The sequence below is a fragment of the Dermacentor variabilis genome, chromosome 3 (assembly GCF_050947875.1).
Source record: "Dermacentor variabilis isolate Ectoservices chromosome 3, ASM5094787v1, whole genome shotgun sequence".
Lineage (NCBI taxonomy): Eukaryota > Metazoa > Arthropoda > Arachnida > Ixodida > Ixodidae > Dermacentor > Dermacentor variabilis.
In genome coordinates this window covers 173,119,582-173,145,502 of record NC_134570.1, presented here as the reverse complement: position 1 = coordinate 173,145,502, position 25,921 = coordinate 173,119,582, and the positions used below count along the sequence as shown (strand labels likewise).

The 25,921-nt window shown below is 47.7% G+C and overlaps 1 protein-coding gene across 6 annotated transcripts in view; it reads left to right on the top strand.

The window, feature by feature from the left end:
* Window positions 1–25,921, top strand: part of Nf1 (neurofibromin 1) — a 206,231-nt gene that overhangs the window by 98,346 nt on the left and 81,964 nt on the right. For all 6 annotated transcript variants that reach the window (XM_075686683.1, XM_075686679.1, XM_075686682.1 and 3 more), the window contains 8 exons: window positions 724–891; window positions 5,435–5,558; window positions 6,918–7,220; window positions 10,271–10,372; window positions 12,059–12,196; window positions 13,189–13,369; window positions 16,700–17,058; window positions 24,688–24,807. In XM_075686683.1, coding sequence (XP_075542798.1) covers window positions 724–891; window positions 5,435–5,558; window positions 6,918–7,220; window positions 10,271–10,372; window positions 12,059–12,196; window positions 13,189–13,369; window positions 16,700–17,058; window positions 24,688–24,807 — 1,495 coding nt within the window. The remainder of the gene's footprint in view (window positions 1–723; window positions 892–5,434; window positions 5,559–6,917; window positions 7,221–10,270; window positions 10,373–12,058; window positions 12,197–13,188; window positions 13,370–16,699; window positions 17,059–24,687; window positions 24,808–25,921) is intronic.

The following is a 25,921-nucleotide window of genomic DNA, read 5'->3' as shown; positions in this document are numbered from 1 at the left end:
TCTTGATTTGACGTCAGCTATTGGTCAATAGCATCCGCGTATGGGAATCTGCTTTATTACAAACTGAAGCGTCCAGAAGAGAATGAGGAGCATGCTTCTGTTGAAAAGAGAGCGTTTGAGAGAAAGGGGACTTTGTGCTTCACTTGCAAGCTCCATGCGCCGTGGACGACAGCAAAGCTTGGCTGAGATGTTCACGGCAGCGTGTGCTATCCACAGACTGTGTTTTTTCACGAAGCCCAAGGGCTGGTTCAGGTCCCCTTTAAGAGCCATATAACACAATTTATTAATTTCTGAGGATTAAATGGTTTTTTTTCACACTTATTACTAAGCCTAAATAAGCAGTTTCATATTGTAATTGCTGATGACAAACATCAGACTATTTCTTGGTGTGAACGCAGCTACTGCAAGAAGTCTTGCTAGCCTCGATAACGTTGCAGGCAATGTATGAAGCAAAATAGTAGTATAGCGCTTCCCTGTGGGCTAGTTGTTCACATAGGAACATGACAAAACGTTGAAAGCATAATGACGTGATGGGTGTGCTATGCAGACAGGCTACACGCTAATGCATTGTGTTGGTTGATTGTTCACAAACCTTTGCAGCGCTTTACCTTGTGCAGGAGAAGTGAAGTAGAAAAGAAAGCTTTCAAAAAAGATCAATCTACTAATTAATCTAGTAAAGACAAGGGTGCAAAGGTAATGGAGTGCCGCAAACCTCCATCGCAGGTGGAGCAGTATGGACATGACGAGCACCAAGTTCGAGGAGATCATGTCCAAGCACAACATGCATGAGAAGGACGAGTTCAAGTCCATCAAGTCGCTCAACATCTTCTACCAGGCGGGCACGTCACGGGCTGGAAATCCGGTCTTCTATTACATTGCCCGCAGATACAAGTGAGTTTGCCACCTTGTTGTGTCTTCTTGCCTTTGCTTACAGCACCTTTGTTTGGTCCTCTGGCTTTTCATGAGTACGCACATAATTTGGACAATAATAAAAAAAAAAGGCTGGATTGGTCGGTTGGTTATCAAAGTGTGAAAGGAGAGAGCAGGGACAGTGAAGTCTGCATTAGTATGCCATCCTCTGCGGTGTCCTCTGCTTGTCACTGTTGGTCAAAGATAAAGTGCATGACACAAGACTTGTGTTTTGGTGATTATAAAGCAAATAGCTTTCTTTAGCTCTTTTGGCCATTTTCTTGGGTGGTTGGAGGTCCGTGATGGTCAATGGTCGGTTGTTAGACTCGGCAAGGAGAACGTCTGTTCACTCTCTCTCTCTCACTTGCTCTTCCTCTCTTTCACTTGTTCATTTGGGCTTCAGTTGAACCTGACTATATCGAATCCGTTTACATTGAATTATTCTTTATGTTGAACAATTTTGGAACACGGTATAGTTACAATGAGTACATATACAGTGACACCTTGTTAAACCGTAGTTGGCCGGAGCTCGGAAAAAGTACGTGCTAAACGGTAGGACTGTTTAACCAAAATAGCATGAGATCGACCACTTATCTGTCAAAAACGGAACTCAGAGAAGGTGCGATGAAACGGGAAATAAACATGCAGTATTTATTCACTTTGTGCTTCGTTTGATGCCGCGGCGGCCTAGCAGCGACAGTGGCCTCAAACTTACTGAAGCTTTGAGGCAGCTTTTCAGTCAGCCCCTTCTTCTCAGCAAATACTCTCATGGCAGATTCCTCGTTGGCGTTACGCATTCTCCGTGCACGTGTGCAATAGCGCTGCAGAAGTCGCGGAGCGCCTTTTTCATTGCGGGGTGCTGTTCTCGTCGCGACGATTGCATTCATGAGGCTGACGTAACGCGCAGCTTCTGCCACTGTCAGGCCTGAATCGCCCGTGCTGTTGCTTTCCTTGTCGTCCTCATCACTGTTCACTGTTGCTAGCCGACACTTCGGCAACAACAGAGGCAACGATGGCGAAAAGTAGAACCTCGCAGCCGACATCTCTTCGTGGTCGCAGCAGCGTTGCCGCGCAACTTCTTCGCATTCCAAATGCCACACACCATAGTCAACAGCAGATCCCTGTAGCGTGCCAGGGTCGACTTCTTTGTTTCACGTTCGATAGCACGAACAATGTCTAATTTTTCTTCTATGCTGAGCATCCAGTGTCTTTTTTATCTGAGCTTCGGCATGACGCGAGTCCTCGCTTGTGCGACGCCACAAAGCTCTCTGATGATGTTGATGTGGCTTCATGCGCAAACGCACAGGGCACTCGGAGGCCATTGTTCCGATCTCTGAGGCTGGTTGTTCTGCCGGGCCACCTGATGGAGATGACGCACCGCCATGTTTGCGCAACGAAAAGTAGAAACACTATGTGCTCACCGATATGTACGGAATAAGCTGGTACGGTTTTTTGCGGATACAAAACACATTATGTTCAATGGCCGCTGAGTCGGGGATTTGACTTTACTACTTTTAAAGAGAAACTACTGTTTACGCAGGTACGGTTTGATGAGGTTTTACTGTAGCAAAAGTTACGCTTACATCGAACAAAAATAGCAGTGACTCCCGATATATCGAATGTGAAGTAGTGGAAAAGTGCCCTTAGAAGTTGGCTTTCCCTTGTGGCGGTGGGGAAACCCGCTGCCGCGGCTCCATCAAACCGCTCTCCCTACCGTGACTGCGCTGCGTCGAGCGAGTCGTCGGCACCCCCCTGCAAAAAATGATCCTGGCCCGCCCGCAGCGCTTGCTCAGACAGCCAATCGGAGGCTCTTGTGCCCTCGTCATGCAAGATGGCGCAAGTGCAAGGTGTCTCGCTGCTTTTCGGGTTCATTGTGTTTGCGCCTTGTAGGCCGTCTCCTGCAGTGTCGCCGTGAAGCTCGAAATCATAAATCGGGTCGAATGCGGTGAGAAGTTGGATGTCCCGCAGTGTGCAAGGTTCCGAGGGGCACTCTCAGCACGATCTTGAAGAATTAAGGGGGAGATTAGGGCTAAAGCAGACAAACTCGCGACTCGGTGCCCATGGTGCACGACGTGTACACACGGCTGTTTTCAAGTGGGTCATCCGAAATTGCTTCATATGTGCCGGCTTCCGCGTACCCAATGATGACTGCCAATTCTGATGAGTGCGACGAAGCTGTTGCTGGTGTTGCCGAAGTTGTGGAGCGAGCTGTCATAATTTCTGGAAGCTGTCGACGAATGAACGCTCGATGAGTTTGTGAGTGCAGATGATGGTGTCGCGACCATGGGAAAGCCCGAACATGAAGAGTGCCGACATCGTACCAATTACAAGAGAAAATGGGCACAATGGGGAAAGGAACAACGATCCTTTGCCTACGTCCTCCGAGGTGATTGGTGCGCTTGCACTAGCTTGGGGCTTCTGCGCGAATGCGGAAGGTTGCGGCCTCAGCTGCTCCGACTCCTTAAACAATGTGGGGAAGTCCGTGCATCACAGGCAGTGAAATTGCCGAAGCAGAAGAAAATGCAGGACTATTTCATGCGGAACTAAGCTATTTTCATCAATAAAGTGATTTTATAAATGGTATGTGCTTTTATGACATCCAATTCTTTAGCACGCTTATATCGAATTATGTTCTGTACCGAACTGATATGCGTTTTTTTGCGAGTTCGATGTAGCCAGGTTCGACTGCATTCGCTTGCTAGCCTTATGCGAGTGAGTATTATGCGAGGTTACATTCCAGCAAATTTCGTTGATGGGCAGTTGATGTACAACGACATTTCATTGTTGAGACGTACGAAATGCATTGAATCGTATAGGCATTCACTGGGGATACAAAAATATTTAGTTGTCGCGGGACTTTGTTATCATGGGTTTTGACTGTATGCTGGAAATTGTTACGTGCTTTCTAGGGAGCATTCTACTGCAAGAATTTTTCGTAATGGTTTGTTATTAGCAGAGAGAGAAACGTTTGAATTGTCGCGAACCCGCGATTTCGGGAGGCAAGCTTCTCTGCGAACACACACTCTCTCCACTCGCCCTTGTCTAGCCTCCACATGCAAGGTTACTTTCCTGCGTTCTCCCATACTGGAGCCGGAGGATCTCCTCACGTACATGTGCATGTCACGGTCTCTGCCTTCTTTTTCTTTTTCGTTGCATCATTGCTGCACGGCACACTTTCAGTGACAGTCTCGTGTGTGAGCTTGCAAGCTGTTGCGTTTGTTTCGTTTCGCTCCGTGCATGATCAAACGAACTGTGCACAAGAGCACCTGCATTGTTGTGTAGCTGCTTCTGCGAAATGGATCCCTCGGTGCGCACACGTTTGGAGAGACTGGCCCGGCTCATGGATCCTCGCCACGTTTTTGTACCGCTGGCACCACACTAGCAATTTGATAAGCGAGTTTCACATGAACACTGAAACAGACGGGAGCCGATCACAGAGCATGATCGTGCACTGGGACAAGGTAGAAAATGACAGTTTTATTTTCTGTGCGCACGAGTGTCCATTGTGCGAACAAGCAGACGAAATGGAAGTACTACGTATCTCTTTGAACGGTACGAAGTAAAACAAAGACACGCAGACATTTGATTTGTAGGTTTTGTTATTTCTCTAAACTTTCATTCATCTATTGAAGCCACAGATTGAATTAATAACTGCTGTTGCATTGCATAATTCTTAAAGTCGTGTGTCACTTTGAGTGACATCACAGCACTGCAAATTAGGTAGGCACACCAGTGTGAAAGACGTTGACTCTCTGGCTGGGAGCGCGGCGCCCGTGAGAGGGCTGCACATTGTTGATTTGAAATTTACTGTGCAGACACAATCAATACTTCACCGACACAATTGTTGGCGCGTATTTTATGCATTGTGCTTGTCAGCTCAGAATGGCCTGGCCTGGTGGGGGGCCCTCTTTCCTCAGTGGGTTTATGAGATGATTTTACAGAACAAGTTAGCAAAGTCTCTAAGCTAAGAAGCATGCATGTACTCTTCCTCTTCAGAAATGTGAACTGTAATACTGAGTGCTCTGTTGCTGAGCTTGAGTTTGCATGTGTGATCCCTGTCTGCGTTGGCATTATTCCATTAGAAGTGGAATGAAGGAATGCAATGCATGGTGGTTCGTGTACTCAATAACTAAATGTCTGCTTGGGTTTTGCAGGGGCCCAAGTGGCTTGCTGAATGCTGACGGCAAGCCTCTTGTGTACCCCAATCTAAAGCTGCCCACCAAGTGGTTCAAGTTAGTCCTGTGTCCTCCATTGCACTGGATGTCGTAGCCCATTACACCACAATATAACGTGATTATCAGTGCAGAAAGGTGCGAAAAGTTTTGAGATTGCTTAGTTCTTCTTTTTGTATGCTTCATTTTCCAACGGGCTGCTTGCTGATTGTGTGAAATACGTGCAGAAAACTGGTGTAATTCCTTTCTAAGATATCCTGTGCCCTTAGGAAGTGCATAATTGTGCCTGCCTCCTACCTAAACAATTGTAAACCTGCCAAAGTAAACAATACTTGTCACACCATGTGTTTCAGAATTGGGGAGACCAATGGCGACCTGCTCATCTACCATGTTATCCTCACTCTGAAACCCTTCTGCCACAAACCGTTCGAGCTCATTGTTGACTTCACGCACACCTGTGCTGACAACCGATTCAGGGTGAGCTGTCCCATGCTTGAAAGTTGAAGAAATAAGTTTTGCAAGGCTTTCAGATCATTGATAAAGCACGAGCCGAACGTGAATGAGACAAATGTGACTCATTTCTCTAAGGTTAGCAGTTAGTGTCGCACACCCGAAGAAAGGCGAGCTGCATAATATGTTATGAACTGCGGTAAAATTAGGATGAGACATAGAGAAGTGCATTGTGCAGACCTTGTTTTGCCTGTCCTCTATAAGCATGTTACTTTTGCAGAGCTCCAGCTCTGTCAGTTAAAAGGGCCCTGAAACACTTGTCTAACTAGCAATAGAATGGCCTCACTGTTAAAAGATGTCGCCTTACAAATCTTATGCCACGAATTCAGGTACAAGAGGAGTTTGAGGTAGGCATCACACCGACGTGGGGATTTCTCGGTCTCCGTTAGTGCGTTGGAAGCTACACAAGAAGTATGGGAAAAGGGCAAGACCCCGGCCAAAAGGTTTCTATTTTTTTTTTCTTAACGACGCTGCTTGTGGCTCAGGCAGTTGCAGCGCTCGGGCACCTAGAGCTATGTCATTTACAGAGACCAATCGGCACACGTGGTTGTCCGATCATCTCGCCGAAAATAGGGCTCGTAACGGCACTTCGTGGCGGCCTGCGGTATCTACACTGTGCAGCACGCCAGTGCAATCTCAGAGGCCATGCTCAGCAGAGGCAGCTATGCGCAGCCGGCATGTGTAGACCGCCAGTGCAAAGATGAAGTACTTTTCTTGGTCGTCATGAGACCACAGACAAGTATTTTTTATTCATTTAACTTAAAATTAGCAATGAAAGGATTACTGAGAACGTTCTCTCGATCATAAAATCAGCCAGTAACGGTTGGTGGGCTAGGCTGCTTGCAGCGTAGCTGCATGACGCCATTGCGAAAGAAAGAGCGAGCAATTTTTTCTACCCTTCTTGATGCGAGATTGTAAATTCCCTGCTACATGCAGTGCAGTTATATTTGGCTCACACGTTCACACATCTACAGATCGCCAGCGTTTCCTTATTATGCTCAAAAAAGTGTTTCAGGCCCCTTTTAAGAATGGGCGTTCCTTACCTCCTTTTGGCACTGCAATGGGAAAGCAGAGTTTTGCTGTTTCTTGTGACTGTAGTGGTGGATGCCACTCTCCTGTACTCTTTTGCTCATTGTTGGTTCACTTTGCTGCTGAGTGTCGGGACAACTTGTTTCTGTGCACGATTGCTGCTGCAACCCAGCATTCTTGCAACTAATGGAAACAGAGAGTTGGTAAATGTGCAACAGTCCATGGTCGAGGCTGCTTGCTTGGCCAGTTTGGTTTTTTGACCACCTATAGCCTCTTGACTGCTCCCCCATTCCACAGACGGAGTTCCTGCAGAAATGGTTTGTGGTGTTGCCGGAGGTGGCGTACGAGAAAGTTCAGGCCGCTTACGTGTACAACTGCAACTCGTGGGTGCGGGAGTACACCAAGTACCATGACCGCATCCTGGCACCACTCAAGGGCAACCGCAAGCTGGTGTTCATGGACACCCCGCAGCGGCTGCACGAGTACATTGAACCCGACCAGCAGCGCCTGCCAGGTGCCACCCTCGCCTTGGACGAGGACCTCAAGGTGTTCAACAACGCCCTCAAGCTCTCCCACAAGGACACAAAGGTTGCCATTAAGGTCGGTGCTCGCAGACGCGTGCTCTTTAAACCGTATTGGGAGAGCGCGCCCCTCCCCGCCCCCCACCCTCCCTGCAGGGAGCATGTTCTGACAGGATCGGTGACAGTTTGGGTAATAGCACCACCTGTGACACAACCCGTCAGAGTGGATCACATTCCCATCATAACTTCTGAAAAGTGACTTCCATCACACCTTCCATCACTCTTATCAGATTCTAACCTGACCTTCCCACAGGCAGTGTTACCACATGTACCGTATTTACTCGCATAATTATCGCACCCCGAACTTGTTGCAGCTATATGCCGTGTGCCAAGTCTAGCTAATGATGATCGCGCTTACCATCTGTTGGATGCCGTGCGAACGACTCTTGAAGACATACCAAGCAGTCTGCATGCACCAAAAATTCTTAAAGAGATACTCCATTTCATTCCTTTCATCACTTTCCGCACTTCCATGAAAAAAAAAAAAAAACCTACTGTCAAACTTACCTTGGCTTTACTATTTGTAGGCTTCATAATGGTTTTGGTTAAGAACAACAAAAAAGGCGCCTTTCGATTCTGCTCGTCTGCACTCGTGGGCACGCAACAAATCACGAGGGACAACGATAATGGCCACGTTTACACTGATATGTTAGCACTGTACCCTATTCATACACCAACGCTTGTAACACAGCTAAGATATTTGCCCACCCTTTGTGGAAATGTGCAGTATTAGGATAGTAGTGAAGACAAATGCCACATTTCTGCAGCATGCCTGCCATGTGTTTCTATATCACTGGCAGCTATGCACTCCCACCTCTGTTGCTGTCCCCTCAAAGTGGACATGGCTACGTTATTGTCGCAAGCTTGCCGATATTTACGATGTTATTCATTACTGACCCGGAAGAAACTATTTCAATGTGCGCAATGTACTCGCGAGAAGAAGAAAAATCGCGTTCAGCGCGTTCGGCTTGCTCTGCCGGTCGCCATTTTTGTTTTGGTGTCCTGCACTGTTCAACGACAGCTGCCTGCTTGTTGACCTGTTGTCATCCCGCAGCAAACACAGGATGAAAAACAAATTTTTATTTTCTTTCGCAGTAAATCTAGCCCACGTAATGATCGCAGCCCTGAGTTTGCGTCAATTTTTTAACAAAAAAGTGCGATCATTATGCGAGTAAGTACGGTAGTTAAAATAACGATTGTGGCGAGTTGGTCTAATTGAGTGGTTAGTGCAAATACATACAAACACGAGCGCTGACTACCCAGACAATTTTATTGGTCGAAGAAAGTATATATCAACATAGTTGAAAGGGTTATCGAACACGGTATCGCAGACATATGGCAGTATTGGCAGACCCAGTAACCAGCGTCAAAACTTGCAAAATATATCTGTGACAAAAAAAAAAATTATCAGTCCAGAAAATAGCAAATTAAACTCAGGTTCGAAAGAGCAAATTCTTCATAGTGTAAAATCACTGAAGGTTGACTTATGCAACTGTCGCCACAATGTTTTTATATTGTCACTGACGCATTTTTCGGGCTCCAAAAATTTGGACTTTATGGATATTCCAGACTTCGTAAATGCATTGTCAGGGTTTCCGTAAAGCTAATGCAGTACTGCGATCGATTTTTTGGACAAATTTAGGCCCCAAAGTTCAATTTTCCTAATTAAATCGCTTGTTGTGAGCCATGTTACTTGATCTTGGAGGCTGCCATGTTGGATTTTCTGCTGGCTTGGCCAGGTTTGGCTTCCAGTGGCTCGCTCTATAGCCTCAATGATTGGGAGGCACACTATCAATAGAGAGTGCGCGTCATTCTCCCGTCACTGAGGCCATGCCCACTCTATCACAATTCATATCAGACACCCACCAGATCTTCCGACAGGTAGTGATACCATAGTAACACCACCTGTGGTAACTTCCCATCAGACCGCCTCAGATTGCCACGAGAAGAATCTGACAGGTTACCTCCATCAGATCTATCATCAGGGGTTTTACCTGAGGAGTGGGCACATAAATGAAATGAACAGGGTTCACAAGAAATACAACAGCAGCGGGAAAGGCCATTCCCATCCCTTGATGCCTGAACCAAGGATCAAGCTTTAGTGAGTGACAAAGGCGGCAAGTGGAGGTGAGTATGAATGGGAGTGAGCACAGGTCAGCACGACTACAAACGAGTCGGTGACAGTGAATACACACATGAGTAAGAACTTGCGTGACGGGACACGAGTCGTAGGCGCCTTGTGAGTGTTGACAAGTGCGAGTGAACACGAGTGCAAGTGAGTACAAAGCCCACGAGAACGAGTGAGCATGAGTGAATATCTACTTATTCTGTTGGCCTATGCCTGACAGACACCCGTGTGTGACGTCACTTTCCGCATAAAATATGGGACAAGAGAAGGAGACAAAATGCTTTCTCTCTTGTCCTGCATTTTCTGCATCAAGTCCCACCATGCAACCATAGCAACTCGGCCAACTTTCAAACTTGGATGAAAGTGCTCACGTTTGTGTGCCTCGTCTGTTTTTTTCTCTTAAGAGCTGCTATTAAAAATGGGAACGCACGTAATGTGTACTCTCAGCTCCTTTCATGCAGGTACCATGTGTTCTTAGTTACCTGATCTCTAAGGCCACCCCAACACCAAAGCTAGCAATGATAGCTGGAGCGGGGCGGTCATTATTTTGCGCGAAAACAGCAGCACGACTTCAAGTGCAATATGAATGACGACAAGGTGGGAAACACCATAATGTCGTAGAGGAGGCAGCATTTGATTGCCGACAATACCACACTCGCAAGATGCATTGCAAAATCTTCTTCTTGGAAAAGATTTGCAAGATGCCTTCTAATGCTAGAGACATTCCATGCCTTGCATAAAAAGAATTGCGGAGCCCCTCTAACAGGCTTTGTCTTACGGGCATTTATTCGTCAAGGGCTCATTGCAGAGGCAGGTCTTCCTAAACCGCCAGTGCCTTTTCAGTGTGTTGTCGCAAGCACGTCGCGAACATGTTCAACTGCTGCTGTTTTTTCTGCCACTGCTGCATGTGACGGATGTTCCATGCCCTCTGCATCCTGCAGGTAGGTCCGACAGCCATCCAGGTGACCTCCGCCGAGAAGACGAAGGTGCTCAGCCACTCGGTTCTCCTGAACGACGTCTACTATGCTTCCGAGATCGAGGAGGTTTGTAAACTTGTGACCAACACAATGACAGTAGAAATGACTGTGGGCCAACTTGTGAGCTGGTCACTTGAAAAGTGCAGTTGCAGCTGCAATAACTGGAGGCCACAGAATTATGATTTGAGCATAGTCGAACCCACCTATAACTATACTGGTTGTAACAATATATCAGTTATAGTAATCAGAAGCTGCTGCACCATCAACTTTTGTATGTTTTTCATGGTGAAATAACCCGCTTGCTACAATGCACCGATGCCGCATTATCGGTAATAACTATGAAGTCTAGCTGCTGGGTGTCCGAGCCAAAAGGTAGCAGAATGTGAAATCCTTGAAAAGGATCAAAGGAAACAAGAAATTCAAGGTGCTGCACTATAGGCCGCTGCTTCAACAGCCGCCCCTGCGCTCATTTTGCAGCCATCTCCGCGTGCCTCTCCCCAATTGCCCTTCCACCCCTCCGAATACGAATGGGCTGTGTCCATAGCTCTACGCTGCCCCACCCTGCGAAACATGAATGGACCGCACCAACTGCGCTGCTTGCAGATTGCTCGCATGTTGCTCACTGGCTCCTCATTCAGTGCAGTACTGCAAACAGCTTAATTGCTTGCGTTCGTCTTTGTTGGTTGTGTTGAAACTGTTCCCAGCCACGCGGTTTCTCAGCCTCGTTTGACTTCCTGCCGAAGCGGAAGATGGCTGATCGTTCCACTGATCATCAGCAATGCACTATGTTGCCGGTGAAAAGAAAGCAGAGTTAGAGATTGGGAAACGTAAGTGTTTCTAACCGATGAGGCAGTGGTCGCGAACGTGCTTGTGTCAGATAGCAATGAATAAAGGGAAAATCAGACATCCACCCGTTCGTAGCAATTGCTACAAAGGAAACCCATACGGGTTCCTCAAAAGGAAAGCCTCATAGTTGAAGAAAAATTTGTCCTGGTCCGGGACTCGAACCCGGGACCACTGCCTTTCCGGGGCAGCCGCTCTACTATCTGAGCTAACCAGGCGGCTAGCAGATGGCAAGGCGAAGTCGAATTTGTCGACAACACGAAGCAAAGGCAAGAGTTTGATGTAGTAGTTCTGCGGAAACCCGCAAGGTGGAGAGCTTGAGAGTAGTTCCGAGTTGGTGTCAGCGTCTCTTTTGTGCGTACCACTCTTATTGTGCGTTGCTAAAGGCCAAGACCCAACAGCAACGTTTTCATGCATAACCCATGTAGTGACAACTGATAAATGCATGGAATCGTTAATTTTGGGGCTTTCACAATAATGATCTTTCAAGATAACTAACGATTTGCCGTGGTCCCCTGAAGTTTGTTATAGGGAGATTTCAGTGTACTGAGGTTCTAAATACATGGTGTTCTATGGACGAGAAGTTATAAAAAGTTAATTACTTTATTATATTGAGGATTTTGTTATGTTGAAGTTTGTTATATAGAGCTTTAACTGTATAAGGAAATTTAGGCATAACGAAGCAAATTGCCAATTTTACCAACTTCATCATATAAAGGTTTAACTGTGTTGAAGTTTAACTGTACTTTTCTTTGTGAATTTGGGTCCATTGATGCACCCAAAGCTTGGATACTTGAGGAGACCGCTCGAAGTGTCTCGTGATGCTACTGTGGGTACTTGCCACTCTTGTTGCCCACCAGCGATTGTGGCATTGCCTTGCAACTCCAACTGACACTGTTTCTTTGGCAGGTGTGCCTGGTGGACGACAACCAGTTCACGCTGACCATTGCCAACGAGAGTGGCCCACTCTCCTTCATCCACAACGACTGTGACAGCATCGTCCAAGCCATCATCCACATACGTACGCGCTGGGAGCTCTCACAGCCTGTGAGTACTGGCTGAACTCTTTCACTGGCATGCCTAGAATGGTGTGGTTCCACTAGGCCGGCTGTCACCTCCATAGATACTTGCTCTTAATCTCCAGCAAGATAATTATGTGGGTATTTTTACTGCAATAGCATGGACACTCCAGGCTCATTTCTTCCATCGGCATCGCCTTGATGTTCTGTATAAAATCCAAGGGCAGTAGCATCGCCACCGCATGCGATATGCTGTATGTGCAGGTGAAAGCGTGCGAGGTTGAGCCGACGACGATGGATCAATCTCCTGTGTGCAAGGGAGGAAAACAGGAAGCAAGCGTGACATCTTCCATTGCGTGCAGGGCACTGGGGGAGGGGGGTTCTTCTCCTGTGGCAACTGCGTATGGCGCAGCTGCGCAGGCCCTAACTTCAAGGTGATCTGCGATGGGGACAGAGTCTAACTGTGCCAAGGGCTCATAGCTTCGGGTCCAGTGTGTCACTGCTTAACTCGCATTGAAGCGAAAGGCAGCACAAAGGTCACTTTGCTCGTCGCTGCTGATGCCGGGCTTTCTCATGCGAGCATTTCGACAGTAAGTGTCCGCAGCCATTGAGTGTGATGTGTTCATGTTTGCCTTTGCGTGCGTGACACCATGCAAGTGTTTACAACCTTATACAGCCAATAAAACTACTACCCTTACTTTGTATAGCTGTCTGCTAATTTGCTATCACAATCAACACTTTGCCTTTCGGGCGAAACTACGACTTTTTTATGTCGCAAGGCTAACATACTGAAAAATAATTCCTTAAAGACCGGTCGCTCACTGTCTTGAGAACTTGCACTGCCATGGCTTAGGGCCTGTTCATTGCCGGTGTTCGTTTGTCGTTTTGGAGCTTGTGGCGGTAGCTTTTGTGCAGAGTGGCTTTAAGCTAGTTTCATTGCTGTATCTTTACTCTGCCTGATTGGTGATTGGGAGAGAAATCGTTACTAAGTGCGCAACCTCTCCCTGTGGTTCTCCACAGGATTCAGTGACGGTGCACACCAAGATCCGACCCAAGGACGTTCCAGGCACGCTGCTCAACATGGCCCTGCTCAACCTGGGCAGTTCGGACCCCAACCTGCGGACTGCTGCATACAACCTCCTGTGCGCGCTTACAGCCACATTTGATCTCAAGATCGAAGGGCAGCTGCTGGAGACTGCTGGTACTGTTTCCTTCTCTTGCCCGAGTGCTGGTTGAGGCACTCTAATCTGTCGGGGAGAAAGGTGCACATCTCTTGATGACACTCGTTTACTCACTGCTCTCCGATCTCACCCATGGTAGCCCCTTGTCTCTGCAACGCTCATGCCACTCTCGGCTGTCTCTCTCACTAGCCTGAGCCTCGTGTCTGCGGACTTCGTTGACGCCTCATAGCCCTTACCGACGTTACAGTCGACTGGTTGCTTTCGAGCGCTCCAGAGTGCTCTTGTGGTGCGGTTTACACTTGGCTGGTTGAAATCGAGTGCTCTGAATACATTCAACTGGTTCGTACTGCTTCAGCTCGGAGCACTTAAAGGTACTTTCACCTTTGAAATGGGAGTGTGACCGCGATAGGACAGAATCTTATACATGGTTGCTTCGTTTGCTCTGGAAGCAGCTGAACATTCGGCTGCAGGAAGCTTGCTGTATAAGTGGAAGTATAAGGTAAGAGAGAGAGTCAGGTATCCTAACCATTATACCGTGCCAGAAATATAAGGCAAAATTTGCATATAAGGGGGGGGGTGCAGAGGGATGACATTGAGGTTAAGGATTCTGGGAAAAAAACCCTTATGTTTGAATAAATACAGTTGAACCTCGCTACAACGAAACTGACGGGGCGCGCGAAAAATTTCGTTAAAGCGAAATTTCGTTGAGGCGAAAACAGGCCAAAAACACTGTCAGGTTGGACCACATAGTCCCAAAACATCATTTATTTCCAAAGAAGTCGGTCAGCTTCTTCTGCTTCTTTTTTTTTGCCACGAGTGCAGTGGCGCGGCTTTCGCACTCGGTGAACAGTTGCATCGCGACGTCGTCATCGTGAGCACCGAAAAATCTGCGGATCACATCAAAAGCATCCATCACTTTTATTGCAGGTGGTGGCGCTAAGTCCTCCGCGTCGCTGTCATCATCCGATGATGCGTCGTTGTGGCGAACGCCCTCAATTATAGCTTCGTCACTCAGCTCCTCGTGAGCTAGCACTTCACTGTCAACAGCGATGTAGTCGCCGATGTGAACATCGGCCGGCACATCTCCGGAGTCCTGAAGGGCTGCCCATGCCGCATTGGCCTCTGTGGAGGGTGGAGCAATTGTACTGCAGCCTTCCTCGTCCGACGTGGAGTTCGCTGCCAGTTGAGCATCGGAGTGAAAGCCGGCGTGCACAAAACAGTTGTAGATGATACTGCGACTGGTTGCCGTCCACGCTGCTGAGACCATCTGTACAGCCATGTACAAATCCACTTCGATTGCCCGACCGGTGTCGATGTTTAACACCAGCCGCTGAATCAGTCGCTGTCGATAAGCGCTTTTAACGCTATTGATGATACCTTGATCCAGCGGCTGGATTAAAGCCGTGCAATTCGGCGGGAAGAATCTTACTTCCACGCTTTGAAGCTGAACGTCTTCAACGTTATGCGCTGAGCAATTGTCGATGAGCAAACAAACCTTACGTTTCTTTGCCGTCATGTCACGGTCGAAAGCGGTTAGCCACTCTTTGAAAACGGCCCGTGTCATCCAAGACTTCTTATTGGCAACATATTTGACGGGCAGGCTCTTGCCACCTTTGAAGCACCGCGGCTTCGCACTTTTGCCTATCACCAGTGGGCAGCGCTTGTCAGACCCGTCCATGTTGCAGCACAGGAGCACAGTCACACGCTTTTTGCTATGCTTCCCTCCGCTGCATGGCTGGCCCTTCATGTGAAGCGTCTTGGAGGGGAGGAGCTCGAAGAAAAGTCCCGTTTCATCGGCATTGTATATGTCTGATGTGGCATATTTCTCCATTAATTCCGGCACAGTAGCTGATGCCCAAGCAGATGCAGCGTCGGCGTCTGATGAGGCCGACTCCCCACACAGCACTTTAGCGACGATTTCATGCCTGGCCTTAAAACGGGTCAGCCACCCTGAGCTGGCTTTGAAATCATTGATGCCCAGCATACAGGCATAGCCAAGTGCCTTTTGCTGCAACATGTTTCCGCTGACCGGCATCTTCTTTGCGCGCACGTCGAGGAACCACGTGTACAGAGCCTTCTCAAGGTCCTCATGAGCCGCTTGCGTCAGCTTTTTCCGCTTCGCGGATGTCCCCGAAGAAAGAGCTTGCGCTATCGCGTCTTTCGACTTCAAGATCGTTGACAGCGTGCTCTGTGAGATGCCGAAGTCCGCTGCAACATCTCCCTTTTTCCTGCCACTGGATGCCGCGCTGATAATCCGTGCCTTCTCTTCAAGCGAGAGGAACTTCCGCTTTCTAGATGAAGTCGCCATGCTCGCATTCATTACAGCGCACTAGCAGCACAAGCACGAGTGAAAAAAACTAGGGCAAACGCGCTGCTGTTGCCAGGCTGCTGCGTCCTTTGGCAACGGATTGGTTGCGGCTCTGAATTGGATTGGAAGAAAACGGGAGCTTGCCCCCGCGCCTTGTCGCAAGGCAGCCAGCCCGATAGTCATCAACACCAAGCTATGGCGGTGATCATGTGCGTTTCAGTGAGTGGATTAGTTTGGTCCAGCGAATGTTTAGCGAAACAAAGCAGCGTGGGCCTATGGAAGTACATAGATGGGCGGCGATATGCTTGTTTTATTGTAAGATATATTTTTAAATCGAGCTTCGCATAGCAAAAATTTCGTTGAAGCGGAAACGCGCCCCAAAAATGGTTCGTTGTGATGAGAAATTTGTTCCATTACTTTGTATAGCGAGCTGACGGGGAATTGGAAATATTTCGTTGAAGCGAAAATTTCGTTGAAGCGACGTTCGTTGTAGCGGGGTTCGACTGTACCATATTTTTGTTGTGTCAGTGCCTCGCGTCACCTAATTCTTTGTGGCACTGTGAGGTTCCGGGCATAAGACCAGATAGTGTGCAGTAATGATCTGGCAGTTGCATGTAAGTTGTGAAGACCAGTTGAAAATTTTGATTGGTACATTCTAAAACGAGTATGTACGGTGACTGTTCTTCTCGCCTTTCAAGCCCCGTTTCACCCACCGCATTGAACAGCACATCATACTTTCTTCATTACTAGTGCTGGCCAGATAGCACAGCATGCGGAAAGAATGGAAAATAATTGAGCCAAAAGAGTAATTGTGTCACACTGGTCAATGAGGGCGTTAACCGAAGTCTCCACCGTAACTGATCTGGGGTAAGGAGAAGTGTGGTGTACAATCGCAAACCTGTACACAGACATTTCTTGTAACGTCTTTGCAAAGCAAACTGGGTGATTTCCATGGCAGTTATATGATTGATTCTAAATCAAAGTCGCCATGCCCTGTACCTGTGGGTGGGTGTAGCGTCATCCTCTCCTCCGTCACGTGCAGGTCTGTGCATCCCATCTAACAACACCATCTTCATCAAGCAGATCAGCGAGAAACTGGCGACCAATGCATCGCACCTGACGCTGGAGTTTCTGGAAGAGTGCATCCAGGGCTTCCGGGCGTCATCCATTGAGCTAAAGCACTTGTGCCTGGAGTACATGACCCCGTGGCTGCCCAACCTGACGCGCTTCTGCAAGCACTCGGACGACAGCAAGCGCCAGCGGGTGGCCACTATCTTGGACAAGCTCATCACCCTGACCATCGAGGAGGTGGAGATGTACCCTTCCATCCAGGCCAAGATCTGGGGAAAGATTGGACAGGTGTCCGACCTGCTGGACATGGTCCTCGACAGCTTCATCAAGGTGAGCGTGCTGCCTGCTCCCGTTTGCTCTACGCTGTAGGTGATACGGAATTCATGCTATTGTCACATGGCCACTTTCTTTTGCGATTGGGCCCCCTAGGGTTCGGATTTTTTGCATTGCAATTGACAATGACTGCTGCTACGTGGGCCAACACTCTATATCGAGTTGGGCGCACCAGGTTTGCACCACCTTAGGGCACCAGGTGCTGCCAAACAGGTCTAAAGCACTTAACAAATTTGTCGAATAGGTGTGTCCAAATCGCACCGCCAGCAACTGCTCTCTCGGGAGTAGCGGAAGCGAATCTCTAAGGCCATGTTATTGTGATACTGCAAGCACGAGAAGCGATTCCAGGAGCCCGAAACATGTCAGAGTTGCCAAATTGTGGACGTCATCTATATGCTGTAAAAATCATAGTGCGGATACCAGCCTGTGATCACGGTTCACTGGTTCTGTATTGAGCAGAGTCATGATCGAAAGTTTCCATGTAGCTGTACTCAAAGTGGATTGAGCTCAATACAAATCGGGCTTGATCACGATTGGAAGGACCCATGCTACATGGGTGTAATTCAACAAGTTGTTATGACAGATATGGATTGTGAGAGATGGCCCAAGAGCAAAACAGAAACTGATTTCGAAGACCGTGTTTTCGTGTACTGCAAGTGCTGGAAATGATTGCAGGTGCTTTAATCACATAATGGTCGCCATGTTTTGAACGCTATTTATAAGCATGAGTCAAAGTGGGTAGACATGCTCACTTGATCGGCAGTGGCATGCCATTACCCCTAGGCAGTTACTGGGAAGGAGACTGTGCTGTGCCCAACAGTGAAATTCTACGATCGCAGGTGGGGCAAGGAAAACAATTTCCTGAGGCTAACACCCGTGATGGTTCTACATGGGGGTGCTCTCTCTTTATGCCAGTCGCATTAACCGAGTGTAGAAGAGGTAACAGTCAGTCGGTTTTGTAGCAGAGTGGTTACCAAGGGAAAGAAGACTTGATAAGGGGCTGCAGAGAAGTGTTGCCAACTATAAATGGCAAAGCCAGCTAGTCCATAGCACGAGAACTCTAAAACCCAGGTTACGAGCCCTTAAAATCCGCTAAAAGAGCCGCTAAATGCAGAGAACAATCAGAATCATGTTTAAATTATGTTTCATTGCACCTACATAAAGCATGGTGTAAATTCATATGTTGCCTTGAAGAAGACAAGTCCACTTGTCGAAATGTTGGCTCCCACTTTTAACTTGTTCTCGTTTTGCTCATCATGCTAAAAAAAAGTTACACTGGGCAGAAACGTAAGCTTTCTTTTTTTCATCCATAATGGGATAAAAGGTGGATTATCAATACTACTATTAAGCACTTCCTTGTGCAACTGTGAAGTGCGGGATGTATTGCGAAGTGAAACTAAATAAAGTTGCTTCTGTTAACTGCAATCACTGCCGGAAATCAGGTTGAACTACCAGGCAGTGAATAAGATTACTGAAAAATGTCCTCTGTGTTCATCTTGGTAAGGCCGCGCATCCTCTGTGTGTTTTTGTTCGCTGGCGTGGCTGGGTTCAGGGTTCACCGGTGCCATCGCTGACCCCGTAGATTTCCATCGTGTCGATCCTGCAAATAATGGTCTCGGGCAGCACGTAACTGCAGCAGCATTTGTATTTTCTTCAGAGACCAGTCTGCACCGTAAGGGTAGCATTTGACATCCCAGCAGGTATTCTGTTGTTTAACTTGGACTTAACCACACTCAGCTGGCTGAATACACGCTCAACGTTGAGTCCACGTTGGACCAGTAGCAGCAGTGCCGACAGAGCGGTGATAGCTAACTGCATTTTTGGATGTATTTCACCGGAGCGACTTCACGAGCCCGAATTCCCTAAAGCACATGTGTCAAAAGGGCAAAGAGTGAAATCGCTGCGAACTGCCGAAACTGCGAAAGCTATAGTTGAGAGGAAGCATGGAGACAGCGAAGAAGTACGAGGCACAGTGTTGGTGGATGATGATCACAATTTGCTCATACTTACAAAGGGGCATGGATAAGCTACATGTTTTGACATGTGAAGCACAAGTTATTGCAAAAAAATATCTTAAGTTTTTGGACCGCCAGAAAGGTAGCTGTTACATGAAAACCGACTCGACAACTCAACCAATGAATCTTCACGGAATAAAAACACTGTAGTTACGGCAAAAAATTGACAGACTAAAATTTCTTTTCCATTTGAAGCATCGCGAATTATTGCTCAATCCTCAACTTTGCATAACACAACTGACATCACGAACTACAAGACACCAGCACGAATAATCCATAACACTATGTGGCATGAGAACAAACCTTTTCGAATTCTCGTTTTTTTCCACGTACAACTAACGAGTGGAAGTCACTACCTCTGTCATTGCTGCACTGTATAAAAGTAATTGAAAGCCTTCAAGATTGATATTAAACCGTACTATATTTTTGTGTACTTAGCTATACATATGCGTGCGAAACAGCGAGAATTGAAAAATAAGACGGTAATGATATGGAACATGCATAAGATAACTTATCTTTCCATACATGTATACCATTTGCAAACAGTAAATTCCGCATCGAAACCACCATACCTGCCGTTCAGGTCGCTGGCCGGTTTATGCACGTTGTGGTTCGACCATAGAATAACAAACCAACGCGTCAGCCGCACGAAGTCAGCATGGCTTAAGCTAATTGCGTGCGGCGAAACTGAATGCGTGCTCCGCACAGCGATTTCCGATCCTGCCCCAGCTCATCCTCGCAGCCGCTTCCGGCCGTCTGCCGTTATCGCAAGCATCACGTTGAAGCGCACACCTGTTTTGAAAAGCACGCTGTGTGTATCTCTTTCCTTGACCGTCCTGCTCATCGGTATGTCAAAATTTATCGGTGTCCGATCAGCGTTTCTGTTTTGTGAGCAGATAAACTCTGCATCTCGCAGCAGGCATATAGCTCAACTTAAGGCCCATCACACACATCGAAACCCAAGGCAGGCAGAAAAGCTAGCCACAGACAAGTGAATTCGGCACTGTGCCCACTATGCCGACGAAGTGCTGGCCGCCCCTCCATCACTTAAAGGAATACTGACACAAAAATTTTCTATCTTGTTTTTTCTGTGGCAATAAGTAGCTAATGACCCAGTAATCACGGCACCAAACATCATTGGCTTAAGAGTACGACAGGTAATTATTTGGAGTCTTGTTTGTAGCGACCAGTCCACTTTTCGCTTTGAGAGGGCAACAAGATGGGCCAAAGAAGGAATGTAAACACAGCTGGACACGTGATCGCACAAAACTGCGACGTGCCATTCCAGCGTGCTCGCCGGTGCGTGAGCTTCGTGTTACTAGTTGTCTGCTACGCCTGCACATGCTTTGCGATCTCCTCACCATTACTGTCGTCCTCGTTTTTGTCGTCCAGCGGTGACTATTTCGTGCTTTCTGTAGTCGTCGCTGAAATAAACGTGGCCAACCACATTTGACTGGATCCACTACAAAGCAGTGACTCTGAAAGTGCAGCTAGCGACAACTCTGAATATACGTATGCACCGATACAAGTAGTATGAGCCATTTGTCGCGGCCGCTTTGGGAATGAAGCACGTTCCGCAGCAGAACACAAGGCGAGTAGAAGTCGGCACAGCATCAGGCTTGGCGGTAGGTAGTCTTGACGGAAGATAGTCGGACTGCTGTAAGCTCGGCAGGTTTTGTTTATACCAGGCACGCTCGAAATCAAACGAGCAAATCTGGCTGCTCTTCAACGGGGTCAATTCTAAGCATCCGGTGGTGTGCACGAACTTGCACCACTTCTGCTTATTCGACGCCGATGGTATAGCCAACAAGCAAGCCAGGCGAACTGGCGATTGCTGGGAAACGGTATATAGGCCTAGCTCGCTGGTCGTTGGATCTGAGGCCGACGGCCCTTGCGACCCGTCCATAGCTAATAAAAAAGCATCTATGTTCGTGAACACAATCAACGTCTGCACATTTATGTCGGTCATAAGTACGTGACAATACAAATAGTTTTCTCGTCGGCATTGGTAGCGATAAGGAAACACATTAGCCAGGCGAGTCACTTCGCAGAGACGATTGCAGCAGCAGCTGCGGTGACCGCTTGGGAGTCGAAATCACGCCAACGATTTATTATATCGCACAACGTTTTATAGCATGCGCGGTTTCGAGGTCACTTTATGAGTTATTATGAGTTATGAGTTATGTGAGGTCACTTTATGAGTCAGAAACAAATTTTAGCCGATTATTGTGCCGCCATCAACGGCGAAAGAGGTCAGCGTCATGACCAGGGAGAACAAAAAAGGACACCGGGACGATCGAAGCGGCGAGGAACTTGCTTGCAAGGCCCGCCCCGACGGCAGTGCACACTTGTGGCGTAGCGTTTTCTCGGTTGTTTACATTCCTTTCTTGATGTCGATGTCACGAGGTGCTGCGTTTTGCGGTTGGCTGTGCACACATATTTTAAAATTGATTTTAAATATGTTCTGAGCTGTATTCCTCGTTCATATTTTGCAGACGACGTGTGTGCCCATATAAATCTATCTCACACGTTAACTTGACTTCGAAATTTTGTGTTCGTGCTCCTTTAACTCTTCTGTGCGCTGCGTCCGGCTGTGCACCCTGTGTGCGTGTTCTCCTATTATGGCAGCGTAAAGTGTGTAAACTGCGTATGTTGCAGAGAGCCAGTTGCGTTTTTTCCTCTCTCGAACCTCCGAGGTACCTTTGTGCTGACACTGGTGGAAAGGATGTGTTAAGCATTAAGTGCGCTTGCTTTAAACACATGTGCGAGAGTCAAGATTGCAGTCTCTCCAAAAGATTACAGCACGACCAGATGATTGTGGGACTGCACAGTAGCAAAGATGGGGATGCTTTATTATGTGAGGAAAAAAACAACAACAGATTTCTTGTGACTAATCATTAAGTTCATTAAGTGAGTGCGTTCATTACGTGAGTAAATATGGTATATGTGTGTGAATTTCTACTAAGTCGAACCCCGCTACAACGAACGTCGCTTCAACGAAATTTTCGCTTCAACGAAATATTTCCAATTCCCCGTCAGCTCGCTATACAAAGTAATGGAACAAATTTCTCATCACAACGAACCATTTTTGGGGCGCGTTTCCGCTTCAACGAAATTTTTGCTATGCGAAGCTCGATTTAAAAATATATCTTACAATAAAACAAGCATATCGCCGCCCATCTATGTACTTCCATAGGCCCACGCTGCTTTGTTTCGCTAAACATTCGCTGGACCAAACTAATCCACTCACTGAAACGCACATGATCACCGCCATAGCTTGGTGTTGATGACTATCGGGCTGGCTGCCTTGCGACAAGGCGCGGGGGCAAGCTCCCGTTTTCTTCCAATCCAATTCAGAGCCGCAACCAATCCGTTGCCAAAGGACGCAGCAGCCTGGCAACAGCAGCGCGTTTGCCCTAGTTTTTTTCACTCGTGCTTGTGCTGCTAGTGCGCTGTAATGAATGCGAGCATGGCGACTTCATCTAGAAAGCGGAAGTTCCTCTCGCTTGAAGAGAAGGCACGGATTATCAGCGCGGCATCCAGTAGCAGGAAAAAGGGAGATGTTGCAGCGGACTTCGGCATCTCACAGAGCACGCTGTCAACGATCTTGAAGTCGAAAGACGCGATAGCGCAAGCTCTTTCTTCGGGGACATCCGCGAAGCGGAAAAAGCTGACGCAAGCGGCTCATGAGGACCTTGAGAAGGCTCTGTACACGTGGTTCCTCGACGTGCGCGCAAAGAAGATGCCGGTCAGCGGAAACATGTTGCAGCAAAAGGCACTTGGCTATGCCTGTATGCTGGGCATCAATGATTTCAAAGCCAGCTCAGGGTGGCTGACCCGTTTTAAGGCCAGGCATGAAATCGTCGCTAAAGTGCTGTGTGGGGAGTCGGCCTCATCAGACGCCGACGCTGCATCTGCTTGGGCATCAGCTACTGTGCCGGAATTAATGGAGAAATATGCCACATCAGACATATACAATGCCGATGAAACGGGACTTTTCTTCGAGCTCCTCCCCTCCAAGACGCTTCACATGAAGGGCCAGCCATGCAGCGGAGGGAAGCATAGCAAAAAGCGTGTGACTGTGCTCCTGTGCTGCAACATGGACGGGTCTGACAAGCGCTGCCCACTGGTGATAGGCAAAAGTGCGAAGCCGCGGTGCTTCAAAGGTGGCAAGAGCCTGCCCGTCAAATATGTTGCCAATAAGAAGTCTTGGATGACACGGGCCGTTTTCAAAGAGTGGCTAACCGCTTTCGACCGTAACATGACGGCAAAGAAACGTAAGGTTTGTTTGCTCATCGACAATTGCTCAGCGCATAACGTTGAAGACGTTCAGCTTCAAAGCGTGGAAGTAAGATTCTTCCCGCCGAATTGCACGGCTTTAATCCAGCCGCTGGATCAAGGTATCATCAATAGCGTTAAAAGCGCTTATCGACAGCGACTGATTCAGCGGCTGGTGTTAAACATCGACACCGGTCGGGCAATCGAAGTGGATTTGTACATGGCTGTACAGATGGTCTCAGCAGCGTGGACGGCAACCAGTCGCAGTATCATCTACAACTGTTTTGTGCACGCCGGCTTTCACTCCGATGCTCAACTGGCAGCGAACTCCACGTCGGACGAGGAAGGCTGCAGTACAATTGCTCCACCCTCCACAGAGGCCAATGCGGCATGGGCAGCCCTTCAGGACTCCGGAGATGTGCCGGCCGATGTTCACATCGGCGACTACATCGCTGTTGACAGTGAAGTGCTAGCTCACGAGGAGCTGAGTGACGAAGCTATAATTGAGGGCGTTCGCCACAACGACGCATCATCGGATGATGACAGCGACGCGGAGGACTTAGCGCCACCACCTGCAATAAAAGTGATGGATGCTTTTGATGTGATCCGCAGATTTTTCGGTGCTCACGATGACGACGTCGCGATGCAACTGTTCACCGAGTGCGAAAGCCGCGCCACTGCACTCGTGGCAAAAAAAAAGAAGCAGAAGAAGCTGACCGACTTCTTTGGAAATAAATGACGTTTTGGGACTATGTGGTCCAACCTGACAGTGTTTTTGGCCTGTTTTCGCCTCAACGAAATTTCGCTTTAACGAAATTTTTCGCGCGCCCCGTCAGTTTCGTTGTAGCGAGGTTCAACTTATACCTGGTTGTATTACTTGTGTGAATTAGGAAATAATGTCTTATTGTTTTATTATGCACTGTATGTAAATATTTCTTGTGTTCTATTTATTACTAAATAGCGTTCAGTGCATTTTCTGTCCCTCCAGCTAGGGCCCACATTAGGTCTGCAGTATCTGGTAAATAAATAAAATAAAAATAAAAACAGCTAATAAGCCTGCCACCCGCAAGTGAACATTAAATGTGCTCCCTAGGCAGCGCAGGAAACTGCTAAATTTAGCGGGAAAACCACGAAATTGGCAACATTGCTGCAGAGGGTGAGATGGGAGCGTTGAGATTGGGAAGCTTGCAGGCACAGGGTCTGCATGACCGGCTCCGGTTTGCCAAATGGAGAACGTCAGGGAATGTATTCGGCTTGCACATAAGCTGATCCAGCTTGAAATTGTGATGTTGCAGGGCGTGTTGAGAAAGCATTCTTGATGTGCGTCTTGCAGAGAAGCGTCACTGGTGGCCTAGGCTCTGCTCAAGCCGAGATCATGGCTGACACGGCTGTGGCTCTGGCTTCCTCCAATGTCCAGCTGGTAGCCATGAAAGTCATCAGCCGGCTATGCAGGGTACGTGCGTGTTGTATTCTTGTACACCCTGGTCTCTTTCAAAAACATTCACAGTGTTGCCTATTATGAGATGTCTTGATGTACAGAGTGGCTCTTTAAAGGGTCCCTTCAACTCTTTTCAAGGTGATACTGATGGCAGTTCAAGGGAGATTTTAAGGTCACGTAATGACATTAGCAGAAAGAACACGGAAAATGATCCCACTAAACTACAGCAAAATCCCAATAATTAAACATCTCTTAATTCGACTTGATGGATAATTCGAACTGCTCTGTTGGTCCTGGCAAAATCCTATGTATTTGAATAGAGACTGAATAGCTTAAGGCTGTTCCACATAGTGCAATTTTCACTCAGCAACACAACGATTTCCTTCGCACCTTGACTACTGAAATCGTCGCAGCTTTCCGCGACTTCGTTCTGCCAAGTTGCTCGCGCTGCCATGGAGTCGAAGTGATCGGCACAATTTTGGGCGGGCTGAGGGCAAGCAGCGTCAAAATTGGGCTTTTCTGCTGACGTCTATTTTCTGACGTGTTGTGCCGGTGTCTCCGCAGTTGTGCACTAAGCAGTCATAAGTGTAGAATGCTATTAAGGACCGCAAAGCATTCCTATTTATTCTGTTTTTAAATAAGTAACAACATTCAAATATATTACCGGTTTTTGTTTTGTTTTATCGTAACAATAGTGGGCGGTAATATATTGAGAGTTGGGTTCACTGGACATTGCTCTGATGGAAATTGTGCCGTCGCTGATGCATGCGAAAGCTGGCAGCAACAATCACTCAGTGACCTGTGGGGCAGCAGCAAATTTTTTCGCTCAATTTGTTACACGAGAAATAGCCTATCGAAGCAGCAGGAAGGAGGCCTCAGCGTGCGCTTGATCATGTTGCCATCCGCTCACCTTGGATGGGTTTCTAATCTCAGATCCAGATTGTGTTGTGGGACGTCCAAATCTCTCACGAAATGTGATCCCCTGACATGTCGAATGAAAATGACGGAAGGCAGATGTTGGGGTGCAACGAGCTGTGGCTTCGCACAGTCGTAGCAGTATCGCATGTCAAGAAGCAACGATGGACAAGCATTTAGCTTGTGCCAGTGCTCTCCAGCTTTCTAACACTGT